This window comes from Rhineura floridana, chromosome 1, assembly GCF_030035675.1.
Source record: "Rhineura floridana isolate rRhiFlo1 chromosome 1, rRhiFlo1.hap2, whole genome shotgun sequence".
NCBI classification, from domain to species: Eukaryota; Metazoa; Chordata; class Lepidosauria; order Squamata; family Rhineuridae; genus Rhineura; species Rhineura floridana.
The window spans coordinates 104,704,326-104,724,184 of record NC_084480.1 but is presented as its reverse complement, the minus strand read 5'-3'; the positions used below and the strand labels follow the sequence as shown (position 1 = coordinate 104,724,184).

Sequence of the window (19,859 nt, the reverse complement as noted above, 5' to 3'; positions counted from 1 at the left end):
AATGTGAACTGAAACACAGCTGTCCTTTGACATTCACACTTCTGCAAATGAATACAAAAATGCATATATTAGGAGAAACTCTGTATAAGAATTCATATATTAGTGAAAGTAGTACACAAAATGCATTGCTTGCAAAAATGTGTGTGCTAGTTTAATGGGAGAAATTTGCACTAAAATGCTGATGAATTTTCATGGAGATTTTTTTCCTAAAATTGCAAATGACTTCAGAAATGTGAAGAACTGGATTTAAGAAGAGAGAACTGAAATTGGCAGATCTGTCCATTCCTACCTAGTTACAAGAGGTGTAAATGTGTCCCTTTCTTCCCTTACTATGGTCCTGCTGAAAATCCCTCCCCAGGAGCTGCTGTTTGCATGGAGATGAAATTCACCTTGACGTCAATGCAGATTTTCTCCAAAGCAAATACCACCTTCAGACAACAGGTTTTGCTCAGGACCACAGCAAGGAAGGAAAAGGTTAAATTCCTCCTCTACACCTGCTATGATCCCCAGAATGATCAGTGCCCACTAGCAGATGCTATTTGCATTTTTATTTATTTATTTAATTTGTATCCCACCCTTCCTCCCAGCAGGAACCCAGGGTGGCAAACAAAGTGCTAAAAACACTGTAAAACACCATAAAAACAGATCTTAAAATACATTAAATACATTTAATACATTTTAAAGTCTGCTTGTTAAATGCAAGAGGTCACATCTAGTTCCGTTTCCTCAACCTGGTCAGGAGAGAATTGAAGGTCAGGATTGAGAATGAACAACACAATTTTGTGTTTTTTTTGAGTCCAGGGTAATAATTGTTTAGGGCCATTCACACACCACTAATGTTCTGCAAATAATTAAAACACTCAAGAGTTCCATAACTCCCCAGCAGAGACAATGTTGGCACTAATGAAGCTGAGGAAACAGATTGATAACCACACCACAAATCTAGTCATATTTACTTGTCATGTGTTAATATTTCATTTTTGCCACAGCCGAGATTGCAAATGAGGCTTAGCAGGCGAACACTGTGACTCATCTTGGGCAGCCCGACAGTCGCAATCCATCAGATGCGTGGTTTGCGATTAATGAAACAGAAGGATGTTAGCCTATTGACATTTTAATCTACTAATGGTTTACTTTTAAGAAATAACCAGCAGCACAACAGCAGAAGGGAAGGGAATATACTGTATGTATTTCACTGGCAAGAGGACTAAGCCGCTCTGCATTACAACAGTCAATTAAACCCTTTCCAATTCATCCGCAGGCCATTGGCAGATTACAAGGGCACACCCTGAACTCTGGTGTCTGATTTGAATTCCTTATGGCCACTTGCAAGCTTTGTAGCAATCTGATCCTCATCGAGGAGCGGTCTCCAGTAGCGACAGATGTTTGTTCTAACTAAAATAAACCCTTGTCCAGTTGTGTCACTTTTTTTGGGTCAGCCCTCACCAGGCATTTACAACCTTTTCCTTAATTTTAGGAAGAAATAGCAATTTAACTTAATAAAATCAGGTTTGTATTTTTTTAAAAAATCTGAATGGTATAGCACTTATAGTAATTGATATGGCTATTTCTTTTCCGGCACAACACAAAGCTTTGTCTTTGTCTTATAAAGCCCTCCATGGCTTGGACCTTACACATCCACAGGCTGTATCTTCTTTTATCATGCAATTTACAACCACTCAAGGGTGCCTTCATCTCAAAGAGGGTTAATCTGTTATATCCACTGCACATATAAAATCTAGTGACCGGTTCATTTAATGAGCCCCAGAGCATATGTAACAATTTCTTATATAGAGCTTAATCTTCATTTAGGAAATACTGCATCTGCTGCCTGTCGCATATGAAATACGGAGTGTACCTGGATGGGGCAGCCACCGCAGATAATTTCTGTACTCGCGACAAAAAAATAATAATTCATGAATATGTGTTACAACCTACACATTATTTCCTACATGAAGACTAATCTGTGTGCAGGGAAACTGCAATGTACGAATTGCCCTTGATTTACTCTTTTGAGTCACTGGTTTGGAACATCTTCCGATTAGTGATGCTGAGCATTTGGTGTGACTTACCCTCTGTTCCCTAAAGGACTCAAAAAGCACGTAACATGCATGTAAAGGATGGGGGAAAGCAATGCATTGCTTCCAGGGGAAACTCTGAAGATATTTCCTCATTTATTTGCCCACTAATTCCAGTAGTAAACAGCTCCAAACACACTGTATATTCTGGTGTGGACAAGCCCCGAGTCATGCAAGTGTTACCCCACACCTTCTGTGCATTTTCATGTCACTTGCCTGTCACTTTTATTATCTCAGAAAGTCTGGTTTGGGGGAGAAAGGTTCTTCTTTTCTAGAATCCCGTGATTCAGGGCTGTTGCAGATGACCTGTTTATTGAGCATTCTTCCGGATTTGTTTGCACAAAGCTATGTCTGGTCTTTATTGAGCTGATTTGCTTGGGTGGTGTTTATATGTTTTCCCATTAATTGTTTGCTCATCCCACGCTTTTCAGTGCATTTCCACATCGCTTTTCTAACTGCAAGAAGCCTGTTTTTTAAAAAAGTGGATTTATTGTGCTAGGGTGACAGAGTACTTAGATCCACTCTAACTGTAAAAAACAAACTTTTAGTATGTGTTTGAATCCCCCCCACAAAATGCTCATAGTATGGAAGACTATACTATCAACTAGATGTTGTGTTTGGAAAGGTGTGGCAGGCAACTAATGTGAGGACTTTGCTCATCTTTGCCCCTTCACTCTTGTTTACAAGGAAATTGCTTCCATCCTATCCCCTTGCCTCTTTACTTCCCCCTATTCTGTACCCTCCATTCAGCCTCTTTGACCCCAATTCTAAATTAGTCAAATTAGTTCATTTTTAAACAGTCTACATCTATATTGGAATTGTTTTTAAGACGTTTTTGATGTTTTTTTGCTTATTGTTTGCAGCCCTGGCATCCTTTGGGAGGAAGGATGGGATATAAATCATCATCATCATATTTCTAAGCTGTTGCCTGCTCTTATTGATTTTTCAGGGCTTTGCACAATATTCTGTCCTCTTTTACGGCTATTACAATAACCGGAGAACAATTGGGTGGTTGAAGTTCCGGATGCCTCTCTCTTACTTTTTGGTTGGAGTTGGGACCATCGCTTACAGTTTCATGGTTGTCATCCGCACGTAAGTGTCTTCTGGTGTTAAGGAAGGAAAGAATGGGAAAAACCATTCATTGACTGACCTAGATTTTCATGTATTATTTATTATATTCATATCCTGCTGTATTTCCAAGACACTCAAAGTAGCATACATGATTCTTCTTATTTTTCTTCTTTGTAACAGCCCTGTGAGGTAGGTTAGGCTGAGAAATGGTGACTAGCCAAAGGTAAGCTTCATTGCTAAGTGGAAATTTGAACCAAGACTCTCCAATCCTAGTCGGATACTCTAACTGCTACACCACCCAGGTTCTGTCCTTATTGGGCTCGTTCACACAGCTCACTTACTGTGAGATTGGTTCTGCTTGCATCCTCATTTAATTTGCATGGTTCACATGACGTTGCAGGCAATCAGCAGCTAACACACAGTTTCCCCATAACAACCCAATCCAATTCTAATGCGAAAAGGAAAGGAAAAACCATTTTAGCTTCACTGCGCTCCTCCCTGTAGGAACTTTGCCTCAATGTTTTTTTTGTGGGTGGGCTGTCTTATGCCCCATCGCCAGCTCCCTCTCTCTCTGCTGCCTGCAAAAGCTGTGGCAGTTGCTGCCTACTTTGCCTTTCACTCACTCCCCCCTCTATTCAGTTTCATACAGCTTCGTGTCACTTGCGCCCCCACTCTCTCCCTCTGGCGTGTAATTGACAAGAAACAATGAAACTGGCAAAAAAACCCTCCCCCATTAGCAATATGGATACTCTGGAGCATGTAAACATTTAAAATTAGGGGCAGGACCACAAGGAAACAGCGATACTAAACCTTTACAGAGGAATTCCTACTCGTGTGAAAGGAAAACAGTGGATTTGAAGGTAGAAAGTGTGAACCTTGCAAATCTATCGTGATGGCAAAAGCTGCGTCTTTACTACGAAGTTCGCTCCCGTGTCAATGAGCCCCCTGTCTCAACCTCAATGTTCTTGACAGTTAGCAATTATTGAAAAGCTAAATGCATTAAATTAGTTCCAAATGACTTTCCTCCTACTCCTCCCTGGTAAAGAGCCTATCAAATCTCTCTAAAGACTAAAATTCAAATCAAACCATTTCCCAGCATCAGCTTAAATCCAGCCACCATATGACAGTCCTAAAAAGAAGGTTGTTGAAGGAGTGGGGGGAAGATTCTTTTCCTGATTTGGTTGCATTTAATACATTTTCCCTGGTGCCGCACCTTCAGCAGCAGGATTAATGAGCATTGGTTGTGGTTGTAGTGGGGAAATTCCAGCTGACTTAGTTTACTGTTATTTAGCATTTTAAAGCTAATATTTATTTGTTATTCATACCAGAAGGAATTTCACAGTCTGAGAGAGGTGGTGGTGGTGGTGGGGAAAGCCTTGCCTAAAATAGCGTCACATTTTCTATACAGCTAAGATGTGTAAAACAAACTTGTAGCAAAGGGAGTAGCAATGACAACTTTTTGAGTTTGTTTTTGTAAAGCATTCCATCTCTAGCATAGTGTCAAGTAATGCCCAGAAATTACAATCATTCTTCTTCATCTGGCCTATCATGGGGGTGGAGAGGAGACAACAGGAACATATGGTAAGGAATCTAGGTGCGGAAGTCACAATGTTGTTATGTGTCTTCAAGTTGATAACGACTTATGGCGACCCTATGAATCAGTGACCTCCAACAGCATCTGCTGTTAACCACCCTATTCAGATCTTGTAAATTCAGGTCTGTGGCTTCCTCTACGGAATCAATCCATCTCTTGTTTGGTCTTCCTCCTTTTCTACGCCCTTCTGTTTTTCCCAGCATTATTGTCTTTTCTAGTGAATCATGTCTTCTCATTATGTGTCCAAAGTATGATAACCTCAGTTTCAAGATTTTAGCTTCTAGTGACAGTTCTGGTTTAATTTGTTCTAACACCCAATTATTTGTCTTTTTTGCAGTCCATGGTATGCACAAAGCTCTCCTCCAACACCACATTTCAAATGAGTTGATTTTTCTGTTATCCACTTTTTTCACTATCTAACTTTCACATCCATACAAAGAGATCAGGAATACCATGATCTGAATGATCCTGACTTTAGTGTTCAGTGATACATCTTTACATTTGAGGACCTTTTCTAGTGCTCTCATAGTTCTCCTCCCCGGTCCTAGCCTTCTTCTGATTTCTTCACTATCGTCTCCACTTTGGTTAATGACTGTGCCGAGGTATCGATAATCCTTGACAAGTTCAATGTCCTCATTGTCAACTTTAAAGTTACATAAATCTTCTGTTGTCATTACTTTAGTCTTCTTGATGTTCAGCTGTAGTCTTGATTTTGTGCTTTCCTCTTTAACTTTCATCAGCATTTGTTTCAAATCATTTCTGGTTTCTGCTAGTAGTATGGTATCATCTGCATATCTTAAATTATGGATATTTCTCCCTCCAATTTTCACACCTCCTTCCTCTTGGTCCAATCCCGCTTTCCGTATGATATGTTCTGCATATAGATTGAACAAATAGGGTGATAAAATACACCCCTGTCTCACACCCTTTTATATTGGGAACCAATTGGTTTCTCCATATTCTGTCCTTACAGTAGCCTCTTGTCCAGAGTATAGGTTGCGCATCAGGACAATCAGATGCTGTGGCATCCCCATTTCTTTTAAAGCATTCCATGGTTTTTCATGATCTACCACATAGTCAAATGCTTTGCTGTAATCTATAAAGCACAGGGTGATTTTCTTCTGAAATTCCTTGGTCCGTTCCATTATCCAACGTACATTTGCGATATGATCTCTGGTGACTCTTCCCTTTCTAAATCCAGCTTGGACATCTGGCATTTCTCACTCCATTTATGGTAAGATTGTAGCGGTTTTTGAGCTTGCACAGTTATTTTCAAGTATTAGTGGCAACAGGCATAAAAACAATTAATGCCTTGCTATAGGAAGCATCATCCCTACTTGTCCTTTCTCCTTGAGAATCATGCACAGAGTCTGGCCCCACCATTACCACAATGTTAGGGCCAGCCCAACCAGTAGGCTGAGTGAGGCAGCTGCCTCAGGCAGCAGATACTGAGGGATAAATTAGCCTCCTGCCCTCAAGTGCATTGGTAAGATCCTGTTCAGAGCTGCACCTTCCATTTAAAGCAATATCATACCACTAACAGTCCTGGCTTACCCAAAAGCATCCTTGGAACTATAATTTGTTAAGTGTGCTGAGACTTGATAGGAGACCCCTCTTCCCCTCACAGAGCTACAGTTGCCAGAGTAGATTAACAATCAATCTCTCTTTCCAGGGAACTTGGGGTATTGTAGTTCTGTGAGGGGAATAGGGATTTCCTAACAAATCTTCACAATTTTAACAAACTAAAGTTCCCAGGATTCTTTGAGGAAAGCTATGACTGTTAAAGTGGTGTAAGAGCACTTTAAATGTAAGGTGTGGATGTGACCACTGTCCCTTCACCAGCGCTGAAGTAAAATTCAATTGTCTATCTGGTGTTCTGTATCTGGAATGGTGGTGGGGTGCCATCTTGTCTTTTGCCTCAGGGACCAAAATGTCTTTGGTCAACCTTCTCCGTTCTTTGTGCCAGCCTTCTGCTGCATTTAGTGCCCCAGTCCAGGGCACATTTCCTGGACACCTGCATTTATTATGTATTTATTTGTTTTATTTTTATCCCGCCCTTCCTCCCAGCAGGAGCCCAGGGTGGCAAACAAAGCACTAAAACACTTTAAAACATCATAAAAACAGATCTTAAAATACATTAAAGCAAAACAGCATTAAAAACATTAAAAAAAACTTTTAAAAAGGGTTAAAAATTATTAAAAAACATATTAAACAGATGCAGACTGGGATAGGTCTCAACTTAAAAGTCTTGTTGAAAAAGGAAAGTATTCAAAAGGCACCGAAAAGATAGCAGAGATGCCGCCTGCTTAATATTTAAGGGGAGGGAATTCCACAGGGTAGGTGCCGCCACACTAAAGGACTATTTCCTATATCGTGCAGAACGAACCTCCTGATAAGATGGTATCTGCAGGAGACCCTCACTGCAGAGCGCAGTGATCGACTGGGTATGCAAGGGATAAGACGGTCTTTCAGGTATCCTGGTCCTGAGCTGTATAGGGCTTTGTACACCAAAACTAGAACCTTGAACTTGGCCCGGTAGCAAATGGGCAGCCAGTTCAATTCATTCAGCAGCGGGGTGACATGTTGCATTTTGCACCAGCTGCAGCTTCCCGACTAACTTCAAGGGCAACCCCACATAGAGCGCATTACAGTAATCCAGCCTAGAGGTTACTAGTGCATGGACAACAGTGGTCAGGCTATCCCGCTCCAGAAACGGCCGCAGCTGTCTTACCAGCTGAAGCTGGTAAAAGGCACTCCTAGCCACTGAGGTCACCTGGGCCTCTAGTGACAAAGATGGATCCAGGAGCACTCCCAGGCTACGGACCTGCTCTTTCAGAGGGAGAATGACCCCATCCAAAGCAGGCAACTAACCAGTTATCCAAACTCGGAAACCACCAACCCACACGGCCTCCGTCTTGCTAGGATTCAGACTCAGTTTATTGGCCCTCATCCAGCCCACCACTGAGTCCAGGCAGTGGTCCATGGCTTACACGGCCTCTCCTGATTCAGATGTTACAGAGAAATAGAGCTGGGTATCATCAGCATACTGCTGACACATCGCCCCAAAGCTCCTGATGACTGCTCCCAAGGGCTTCATATAGATGTTAAACACCATGGGGGACAACTGCCAGGGGGCCGAAAGACAGTCACCCAATGCTATTCTCTGAGAACGACCCTGGAGATAGGATCGGAACCACTGTAAAACAGTGCCTCCAATACCCATCTCACCAAGTCAGCCCAGAAGGATACCATGGTCAATGGTATCAAAAGCCACTGAGAGATCAAGTAAGAACAACAGGGTCGCACTCCCCCTGTCCTTCTCCCAATAAAGGTCATCCATCAGGTCGACCAAGGCCGATTGAGTCCCATAACCAGGCCTGAACCCAGACTGGGATGGGTCAAGATAATATGTTTCATCCAAGAGTACTTGCAGTTGCTGTGCCACAACCTTCTCAATCACTTTCTCTAAGAAGGGGGTATTTGCAACCAGCCGGTAGTTGTCAGAAACCAATGGGTCCAGTGTGGGCTTTTTCAGGAGTGGTCGAATCACCGCCTCTTTCAAGGTGGCTGGAACCACTCCCTCTCGCAATGATGCGTTGACCATACGCTGGATCCACTCAGTCAGACCCCCTCGGCAAGCTTTAATAAGCCAAGCAGGGCAAGGGTCGAGAGGACATGTTGCTGGCCACTTCATCAGAAGCACCTTGTCCTCGTCATCAGGCTGCATCAACTGAAGCCATTCCCAAGAAGTTGCCATATATCAGCCATAATTAATACACAGAATTAAAGGCTGCAGGGGCAGGTTCCATGGTCACTTTGGTCATGATAAGAGAAGAGGTTGTAGCAAAGCGGCGGAGCACATGTTTTGGAATGGACCCAGGTTCATTCCCAGGTAACTCCAGGTAGGGCTGGGGAAAGACTGCTGGAGAGCTGCTGCCAGCCAGTGTGGGCACTGACTTGGTATAGCATAGTGTTGAGGACAGCCTGGCTGGGAGTCCAGAATCTGTGGGTTCAAATCCCCGCTTGTGTCTCCTGGGTGTCAAGGGCTAAAGATCACCCTCACAGCGAGTGGCTCAGGGGTTACCTGCCCTGCTACCTGGGCAGCCATGGGCAAGCTGCATAGTCTCAAGGAACCCAGTTCCCCTCCAGCTGGCAGTTGCTGACAAGGAAGGGGCTGGCTTGTGCAAGCCAGCTGGGGAGGCCTAGCCTCAGAGGGAGGCAATGGTAAACCCCCTCTGAATACCTATTACCTTGAAAACCCTATTCATAGGGTAGCCATAAGTCAGGATCGACTTGAAGGCAGTCCATGATATAGGGCAGTTTCCTATGTTCTATGATGAGGTTATTTTACCTCATGGGTTATTTCAGGATTTTTTTATCATGAAGCTGGTTTTTGGGGTGGGGAACAGAAGATTAATAATAAGGTTATGACCTCCCCCACATACTCTGTTTAGTGCTCAAATCAATGTAGGAATGAATACCCCTCACACATTGAATTGGAAAGGGAGGTTATGCTGGCTGGCAACACCCCCTGGCAGCTGCATATTTTGCTTCAGTGAAAATGGGCTATACATGCATAGGGCTCCTCCATGGGAACAGGAACTCTGATAGGCCCAGGATCCCCATTCATGTGGAGAAGCTCTACACACCAGCCAGATCGGCAACTAATAAATTTAATAAGAATAAATAAATAAATAAAAATGTGCCTCTACCTATGTGCATGGGTCCCATTCTCACTGGGGCAGAACATGCACCGGCCAGCACACACTTAACTCTCCTCTTACATATTGTGTCCGTGTCATGTGTACCCACCAAGACAGAGGATGAACATGGTCAAGGGTAGGATAGAGTTAAGTCTCTTCACTTATGATTCTGGAATACCTTGACACGTTGTTGTTATGTGCCTTCAAGTCGATTATGACTTATGGTGACCCTATGAATCAGCGACCTCCAATAGCATCTGTCATGGACCACCCTGTTCAGATCTTGCAAGTTCAGGTCTGTGGCTTGTTTTATGGAATCAACCCATCTCTTGTTTGGCCTTCCTCTTTTTCTACTCCCTTCTCTTTTTAATGTTATGTTCCATTTCTTGCTTGACCATTTCTAACCTTCCCTGGTTCATGCTTCTCACATTCCATGACGCTATTGTGTGTGTGGTACAACTCCGTACTCTCCTTTCGCATCTGTGAGCATCAGCCTCTGGGCTTCCTTGCGGCTTTGACCCAGCTGCATCATTAATCACAGCGCTACTTGTACAGTAGCGCCCCGCTTACCAGTGTTTTGCTTTCTGGCGTTCCACTAATGCGGTGGTTCAATTCCCCACTTTAAAGCCAGTTTTGCACTTTTGCAGCATTTTGCGGCATTTTTGTGGCATTTTTGCGCTACGCACCCATTATTCTCGATGGGTTCCACTTTACGGCGATTTCCGCTTTATGGCGGTAGTCCAGAATGGAACCTGCTGTATAACAGGGCCCGCCTGTACTTGTGCTTTGTTCTTCCTCAGTAGCTCAGTGAGTGCCTTCTGACCTGGGGATCTCATCTTCCAGCACTATCTCGTGTTGCATTTTGGATACTCTGTTCATAGAGTTTTCATGGTAAGAAGTATTCAGAGGTGGTTTACCATTGCCTTCCTCTGAGTTAATTCAGGAGAAAGTTAAGGCAACTGACATCAAGTTCGAAAGCATGGGTGGGGAGCTTCTCTCTAACTGGCCCTCGAGACTCTCCTTAGGCAATGTCCTGCTCCAAGCCACACCTCTCATGGGCCCACACCCTACTTGAGTGCTTTTGCTTAGCTGGAATGAATGCTTGAATGGCTTTTGCTACCTGGATGGAAATGTGTGTGTAGGAACCTTTGACTTCCATGTGGCTAGAATATAACCTACTGTGTAAAGGTAGGAATCATATCTGTTGCTCCACCCACTTTTCCCTTTATAGCCCCACCTACCGCTTGCATGCCACCCTTGAAAAGTTTCCCAGAAGGGAATGCTGAAAAAGTTTCCCAGACCCTTCACTTCTAAAGCTAAAGAAAGGGGGCATTTATTTCAGTCCTTTCACTTCCAGAGTATGTTTGATTAAGGTACAAAAGACTTCATTGCAGAAGTTACCTCTTTTTTTAAAAAAAATACAACTATGAGGAAGCCACTGAAATATTTCTTCACTACTGTGGTATATACCTATACCTACTCAGGTATAGTTGAGTAGCTGCCGGTCACCCAGTTATTTTTTAAAAAAAATAAAAATCCTTGCAGCACAATCCCGGGAGGCAAAATAAAAGGAATACCCTTGGGTGAACATGTACTTGGTGTGCTAAATTTCCATCTAGCCAAAAGATAATCTTGATCTATATTGAGGTAACCTTAAGAGCAAATCCTCTTATATTCTTTGGTCAGTTGATGATTTCACAGAAGACAATATGATAAGTGTAAACCCCAACTGTAACTGTTTGGTGAGCTGGTTTTTTTTTTCCTGGTAGTAGCTGGAAAGGCAAACGAATGGGAAAGATAAATAAGACTGAAATTGATTTTACATTTATAGAAATCATAAATTATCAACATTCCCATCTTTTCATTTCTGAGCCCTTTGACAGGATTACCTGCTGGCCTTAAGGGCCCCTCCAGACATCCTTTTTATTGTGCATTCTTGATTAATTTTTATTTATTTTATTTAAATGTTTGTACCGCTTGGTTGTAAAAAAACCTCTAAGTGGTTTGTGTTCATGATGCATGGTGGTCATGTGCTACCCACTTTCAGTACTAGTTGTGTCTGCTTCATTTCCATTCAGTGCATGCCCTGTAACTTCGTGTTGAAATTCCTTAACTTTTTATACCACAAAAGTTCTCGGGTATTGCTTTCCCTCCAGCTTTTGTTGTGCTACAGCCCTTCCGGACAGCAATAATCTGGTAGCATTGGGGAAAGCATCACAGAACAACTCGTGAAGCAGAATAAACCCACCACTAATGCACTATTATTTTGCCAAAAACATGTTGCAGAATATACCTACAATAAAACACCAATCTGGAGAAGCCCTAACGCTGATGATGCAACACATCTGATGCCGCTGACTCTCTGGGGTATTTTATGAAGTTGCATGTTGGAACACCACTTTCTCTTTCACAATCTCAGTTAATTTCAATGATGTTTGAACAGGACCACTGAATAAATATAAGGGCTGCAGGCTATGTGATTCAATCCAATGCATTCTAGAGGGATCGTTGCTCACTATTAGAGCCCCTGGTTTGTATGGAAAAGTTCCCAGGTTCAATCCCTACAAACTCTAATTAAATAGATCAGTAACTACAGTGACAGGAAAGACTTTGCCAGAGGCTCTTGGTCAGCTGCTGATGGCCAGAATAGTAGACTGTGGAATAGATGGACTAGTAGTCTGACCTGGCATAACTCAGAATTAAGTCCCACTTTATTCAATAGGAAACACTCCCAGGAAAGTGAGCACTGACAGCAGCTCGTATTTGTTTAATCTAGAGATTAATCAGTGAAAGTTTAATTTTTTTCACTGGTGGAACCTTTGTTTGTTAAGCTATAAATGATACTTCATTTTCTCAGAAAGGCACCTGCATATTGAGATTCTGGCAATATGCACATTTAATTAAACTTAATTGATTGATTGAACAAGGCAGATGTTTAATCAACAAAAATGTTTCAAGCACTTGACAGCCCTTATAAACTAAAGTTAGACTTTCCCCTATTCTACCCCTTCTGCTAAAATATTCTCAGGAGCAGAGCTTGGAAAAGTTACTTTTTTGAACTACAACTCCCATCAGCCTCAGCCAGCATGGCCACTGGATTGGGCTGATGGGAGCTGTAGTTCAAAAAAGTAACTTTTCCAAGCTCTGCTCAGGACTGCTTCATACGTTGGGCTGGATCCAGAGTTGAGCTCAGCAGAGTTCTGCTGGCACTAAAGGAAGGGGCAAGTGGCTATTTTAGTTGATTCCCCCTTTTGCCCTGCAACTCCCTACTCTGGAGGGGTGCAGAATCTTCCTGAACAGTGTGGCTGGTCGTGCTGGCAGCAGTAGGAAGAAGGGGTATATATATCTTTATTGTTATGGTCAATGACCAGCATGAGGGGGGAAGGGGTGTTTCTTTGAATGGAAGGAGCTCTTCCCCTTACATTTTTAGCATATCAAAATAAGTTTTTGGCATTTTCAGAATGGCAAAGAATGCACATGACGATGGTGGCGGAGATGATAACAGTTTCAACTTCAGCTGGAAAATGTTCACCAGCTGGGATTACTTGATTGGCAATCCTGAAACAGCAGATAACAAATTTGCATCAATAACGACGAGCTTTAAGGTAATATATAAAGTCAGTTATCAATAATACAGTTTGTCGGTGGGTTTTAGATAGTTGTAGTTCAGTGGCAGAGCATCTGTTTTGTGTGCAGAAAGTCCCAGATTTAATCCATGGTATCTCCAGATGGGGCTGATGATGCCTCCTTGCCTGACACCCTGAGGAGCTGTGGCCAGTACCGAGGGAGATGGACCAATGGTCTGGTCTGATATGAGGCACTTTCCGATGTTCCTCAAAGAGGCATTCTTGCAAAATACTTTTGTGTATTGGAACTGTGGAGTCCTGGGCCTACATTTCCCAGCTGCTTCTACTGTGACCTGTGCCTCTGACCTAGGGAGGAGGATTGGCTTCCTGAGAGAAAAGAGGAAACTGAGAGACTGACACTGTGAAAATGTCTTGGACCAGGTCTGTGAGGGCTGGTGAATCACCAGTGGCAGTAGAAGGCCCTGTTAGCCGTTTGGACGCAATCTGGCTTTCAGATTCTTGCCACGCAAACAGACTCTGCAGGAAGAGCCTTGGAAAAGGAAGGCCTAAGATATTCCTGAGCTGTGGAAGACTGCTGTTGAACTGGCAAACACAGAAGACTGATCTGTTACATAGTTGACTGCAAGTGTTGCTACTTACTTATCTATGCAGTTAGCCATGTGTCAGGCTCAAACTACACGTTATGCTTAAGGAACAGTATGTACCTATGTCTCTTGATTTTCTTTAATTAATCGCAGCCATGTGAGGCATCTCTTGTTATGTGGATTCCAGAGTGTATGGAGGGGAAATTTATCCCACCCCGCAAGCACACCTACTGTCCCTTGTTTCAGCCAGCCAACCTCTGAAGGTTAAGGCATATGGAGCCAAGGCTTCTGATGATGAACATAGTTTGTGGGCAGGCTTATACAGGAGAAGACAGTCCTTCAAATAGCCTGCCTCTGTTCATTTAGGTCAGCTTTGCCAACTAGATGTTTTAAATGGTTGTGCTGGCAATTTTAGTTCAAGATATCTGGAGGATACCAGATCGGTGAAGGCTAATTTAAGGTAATGTTATGATACCTCTTAGTATCATGATTACTGATTAATCTTTTTCTTGTTTATTTCTAACAAGTACAGGAAGCGATTCTGGAGGAGCAAGAGAACCGAAAAGAGGAGAACATCCATTTGACGCGGTTCCTGAGGGTTCTTGCTAATTTCTTTGCCCTCTGCACACTGGCTGGGAGTGGTTATCTGATCTACTTTGTTGTACGGCGATCTCAGAAATTTGCGTTGGAAGGCCTTGAAAACTATGGATGGTGGGAGAGGAATGAAGTTCGTGCCAGCATGTTTTGATTTTTAAACTAGATGTGATTAGAAGCTCTGGATCTTAATTGTGCATGGTGGTGTAGAGCAGGACAGGGGAACCATTTTTCTGTCAAGGGCCACATTTCTTCAGGGGTAACCTGTTGGGGCCTGCTTGCTAGCAGAGGACCAGAATTGCGGTTGGTTAGAGTTCTCTCTCTTCTTGTCACTGAGGGCCAGCCCAAGACTTTTTACTGCCTGAGGTGGAGTACACATATACAAAAAGTGACCAGATTAGCAGATGAAATTTACGTTGTCAGCACAAGCAATGGGACATCATCTTCCACTCTATCTTAGGCCAGCAGGCTAGTGTGGGGGCAGGCCACCTGGCACATGCAGCTCTAACATCTTGCCATCGCTCCTTGTCCGCCAGCACCTTTTGACTCAGGCAGCCACCTCACTCTGCCTAACGATTGGGCTGGCTCTGCTGCCTCCCCCCCCCACCGTCATCCATTTCTCTCTCTCTCTCTCTCTCTCTCTCTCTGTGTTATGTTATGTTACAGTTTATTTCTATGCCACCTTTTGGCCAAAAAGGCCCTCAAGGCGCCTCACAAAAAAACCAAACACAAAAAATACACATTAGAAAAGAACAATACAGTTTACAAAAATTTAAATAATAAAATATTAACAGTGTTAAAAAAGCAACAGCAAGATCTTTTAATAACAATACAATAACAACCAACACTTTCCTAATGTTTTGATGATGTCTACTAGTTCTTACATCAATGTGTTGACATCAAAGCATGGTGCCACTGGGGTGTCCTGCTGGCACTGCACCTGCCAGTCCTGGTGCAGGAAAGGAAACAGGAGCAACCCCAGCTTTTTGCCAAAATAGATGGTGTCCACAGCAAAATAGTACTTCCGCTTGGTCAAGGGGATAAAGTGATTAATGTTCCAGCCCACAATCTCCTTGCCCTGGCTGGCCAGGCTGCTCCTCTAGGCCACTGCAAAGGTGGAGACAATGGGCTCAGAGGTGGGTCTGCCCACAGGGGAGGCCCCAGCACTGGAGCTCATATCATCAAGAGCCAGTGCGGGTCTGCCATCATGGCTGGGCAGGATGACAAGAGGCCCAGTGGGCAGGGCGGCGATGAGGAAGACACGGAAGATGAGGAAGAAGTGGAAGACAAGGCGGGGGAGGCGCCAATCCCCATACAGATTGCATAGCTCTTTCTGGGGGGGCCCTTAATGGACAGCAAAAGGCTTTTGAACCTGAGGGGAGAAACAAAAGATATAGCATCTGCTGTTAAAAAAAATAAGTAAATAAAGGTTCCATTCACTTACGGCCAAATGCAAGCCTTTGGATTCACACTCTCTTTCAATTGCATGACATTACAGCAAGGTAACATCTGCTAGGATTAAAAACGCTGAGACTCTTCTGTTCTTACTTTACAAATAAGAAAGAAGAACAAAAGATTTCTGCCTGTACTGCTGTTGGTTAGATAGCTTCCATTCAGCTGGATTCCCTTACAGTGTAAGGCTTACGTTCTCTTCCTCTTCTCTATTCCCATTGTTACATCTTTTACTTTATATATCAGTCTGACATCATTCCTGTAGTGTAACAGGAAACATAACCAACTTGTCTGAAGAGAAGACAAGGAAACTGCAGACTCAGCCTTAAGTGACTACATTATGTAGTTGATGTAGCTGGAAATGCACATACATCTCTCCTGCTGTACAACAAGCATGCCAGTCAACAAAGAATACTAACAATTTTGAATGAAATGCCGAGGTTTCTTGAAGTGGATATAGGATATGAAAAATGGTAAATCAAAAATGATTTAGGTAGATAGTATTTCTTGTGTCACAATGGTAATAGCAAAGATAAAATGAAAATCCAGGTGGTACTTGTGAGGCGTCCTTCCCTGGCTCTCCCTGTCAGGTTCCTACCTGCACGTGGCTACTGCCTGTCACTAGGCACCACCAGGGACTCCACCAGTCCAGACCGCTCTCTCTTATGGTTTCTCTCCCCGCTCTAGCACAGATCTCAACAGATCCCCCTGCTAGGCAACCACCAGTAACGTCCTAATACTAGTATTCCCAGAGACTCTGAATACTGGTATTGTTATTCTCTTCACCGCTGCCACCATTTGTCACAGTTCCCCTTCAGCCTTGGTCATTACCTTACCCTCCCTTCTGGTCTGTGAAACCCAGGTCAAGGATCAGGCCTTTGGTAAACTAAATTAAGTATTTATTAAAGATAACAAAGCTAACAAGATTAACAAGATTTCTTCTTAAGGCACATAAGCATATGGTTTTACTCAATACTAATCCGAACTCCACCTCCCTCCTTCTCCACTCTCTCCTGTCAAACAACTCTCTAAACCCCACCAAGCAACCCACTCAGTTCTCTTCTTCCCCCCTGATTCCACTCTCACTCTTCCTTTTATACGTTCAGCCATTTTAAACACTCAGCCAATCATCTAGCATTCTACTGCCCATTCACTCCCCCTCCTCTTTCACTACTTACCATATATCTTCTAAACAACCAACACTTACCATATATACATTAATATAGGAACATCACATTTCCCACCCCTTAAAACAACGGCAGAGTATTATTCCTGTTCCAGGATTTATACGTCACGTTAACAAATAAAAGTCTCTATGGGGAAAATGTCTTTCTTTGTTCCTCCATCTAGTCACGTCACTGCAGTCCCGGCCACTTGCCTGGAAAGTCCATCGGCCAGTACATTGTCCTTGCCTTTTATGAACTGGAAGTCCACTTGATAGTCCTGTAGGGCCCAGGACCACCTCTGCAGCATAGTGTTATGGTTTTTCATAGTCTGCAACCATAACAAGGCCCGATGATCCGTAGTCACTGTGAATCTTCATCCCCACACATATGGGCGCAACTTGTTCAGTCCCCACACGACCGCTAGGCACTCCTTCTGGACCGACGAATAGTTTTTCTCCCTCGGCGTCAGCTTGCGACTCAGGTACGCCACTGGATGTCTGGTGCCTTCTCTCTCCTGCTGCAAGACGACTCCCAGCGCCAGGTCCGACGCATCTGTAGCCACGATGAATGGTTTCTCATAGTCTGGTGCTATTAATATGGGTCCTTGGCACAAGGCTTGCTTCAGTAGATCAAAAGCCTTCTGACATTCATCCGTCTATACCACACGCTCAGAACACTTCTTCTTTGTTAATTCATGCAAGGGGGTTGCTATTTCCCCAAAATTTCTCACAAACTTCCTATAAAATCCAGCCACACCCAGAAATGCCCTTACTTGTTTTTTGGTTAAGGGGATCGGCCACGCTTGTATTGCCTCCACCTTGCTCCGTAAGGGGGTGATTTTCCCACTCCCCACCTTATGTCCTAAATAGATTACTTCCTTTAGTCCAAACTGGCATTTCTTAGCTTTTATTGTGAGGCCTGCTTTTCTTAAGGCCTCCAATACTGTTGTCAGGTGTTGGACATGCTCAGGCACCGACTTGCTAAAAATGGCCACGTCATCGATATAGGCTACTGCAAAATCTGACATGCCTCGCAACACAGTATTGATTAGCCTCTGAAATGAACTTGGTGAGTTCCTTAGTCCCATGGGTAAGGTCACAAACTCATATAACCCATCTGGTGTACTGAAGGCAGTTTTGGCTCTGGATTGCTCGTCTAGTTCCATTTACCAAAATCCTTTCAAGAGATCTAGTGTAGAGATAATGGTTGCTGCCCCCAATAACTCTAACATTGCGTCTACCCTAGGCATAGGATACGCATCTGGGACAGTAATTTTATTGATTAGCCGATAATCAATGCAAAACCTGGTCGTTCCATCTTTTTTCGGAACCAGGACAATACTTGAGGCCCAGGGACTGATGGATTCCCTGATCACTCCTAATTCCAGCATATCTTCCACCTCCTTTTTGATCTCATTCAAAACTTTCCCATTCACACGGTACGGAACAGATCTGATTGGGGCATGATCTCCAGTATCAATGGAATGTATAACTATACTGGTTCGGCCAGGTTTGTTGCTAAAGAGATTCCTATAGGTTTTCAAAACTCTCAGAATCTCTTCTTTTACTTCCTCCTTCACCTCCTCTGACCATTCCACTTGATCTACCCCTCCTTTGTCTTTGCTTTCCTGTACCAAATCTAGAAGTTCAGGCCCACTTCCCTCAGGGAATAGGGTAACTTGCAACACCTTTGCATCCCTGGTATGGTAAGGCTTCAACATATTTACATGAACCACTTTGCTTTTGTTTAATTGGTCTGTGGTGATTACATACGTCACTGTGTCAAGCCTTTCTCTGATGGTATATGGTCCTTCCCAGTTAGCCTGTAATTTGTCATGTTTCCTGGGTATGAACGCCATAACCATATCTCCCACATCATACACACGTTCCCTGGCTGTTCTGTCATACCAGTAACGTTGCTTCTCCTGTGCTTGACTCAAATTCTTTTTCACCATCTCCATCATTGATGTTAATTTATTGCGGAATTCCAATACAAAATCTACTACAGATGTTTTGTACTCTTCCAGGGTTCCTTCCCATGAATTTTTTAATAGTTCCAAAGGTCCCCTCACTTTTCTAGTGAACATGAGTTCAAAGGGTGAGAAGCCTGTTGACTCCTGAGGGACTTCTCTGTATGCAAACAAGAAGCATCCCAACTGTTCATCCCAGTCTTGTGGGTGATCTTGGACATAGCTTCTGATCATGCCCTTCAAAACTCTGTTGAATCTCTCTGTTAACCCATTAGTGGCGGGATGGTAAGTAGTGGTCTTTAGATGTTTTAGACCACAACATTTCCACATACATTGCATCACTTCTCCCATGAATACACTGCCTTGATCCGTCAGCACTTCATGAGGGAAACCCAGCCTCATAAAGATTTTTAATAAAGCCTCTGCCACTACAGGGGCTTCCACGGATCTTAGTGCTTCTGCGTCTGGGTACCTGGTGGCAAAATCCACCACCACCACTAGATATTTCTTGCCATGCCTTGTGGGTTTGGAAAAAGGGCCCACCAAATCTATCCCCACTCTATAAAAGGGTTGTCCAATTATAGGAAGGGGCTTTAAGGGTGCCTTAGTCTTTACTCCACTTTTTCCCACCTTTTGGCATATTCCACAAGATAGACAATGTTGTTTTACATCTTTGGAGATGTTTGGCCAATAATAGTGTGCTGCCAATCTCCTCTTGGTCTTTTTTATTCCCAGGTGTCCTGCACATGGGACATCGTGCGCTACCTCTAGCAATCTGGTTCTGTATTTGCTAGGTAGTATCAATTGCTTCACTGGTTCACATTCATCCTTTCTCTCAGCAGGCATCCACAGTCTATATAAAATCCCATTCTCACACACAACTTGATTCCTCAGTTTGTCAGTGAAAGGAATCTGTTGGGTCAGAGCTTGTTCCTTTATCTGCTTCAAACTTACATCTTTTTGCAGCTCTTCCCTGAATTGATCTGCCTCATCATTATCAGAGACCACTTGATACAGTTTGTCTCCTTCAGCAGGCCTGCTAGTGGTTGCTATGGTGACCT

General features: G+C 43.4%; 1 protein-coding gene across 1 annotated transcript in view; it reads left to right on the top strand.

The window, feature by feature from the left end:
• The window catches only part of TMC1 (transmembrane channel like 1), a 141,178-nt gene that overhangs the window by 83,320 nt on the left and 37,999 nt on the right, over nt 1–19,859 (top strand). The window contains exons 11-13 of the mRNA XM_061609349.1: nt 3,028–3,170; nt 12,907–13,051; nt 14,150–14,344. Of these exons, the coding sequence (XP_061465333.1) occupies nt 3,028–3,170; nt 12,907–13,051; nt 14,150–14,344 (483 nt within the window). The remainder of the gene's footprint in view (nt 1–3,027; nt 3,171–12,906; nt 13,052–14,149; nt 14,345–19,859) is intronic.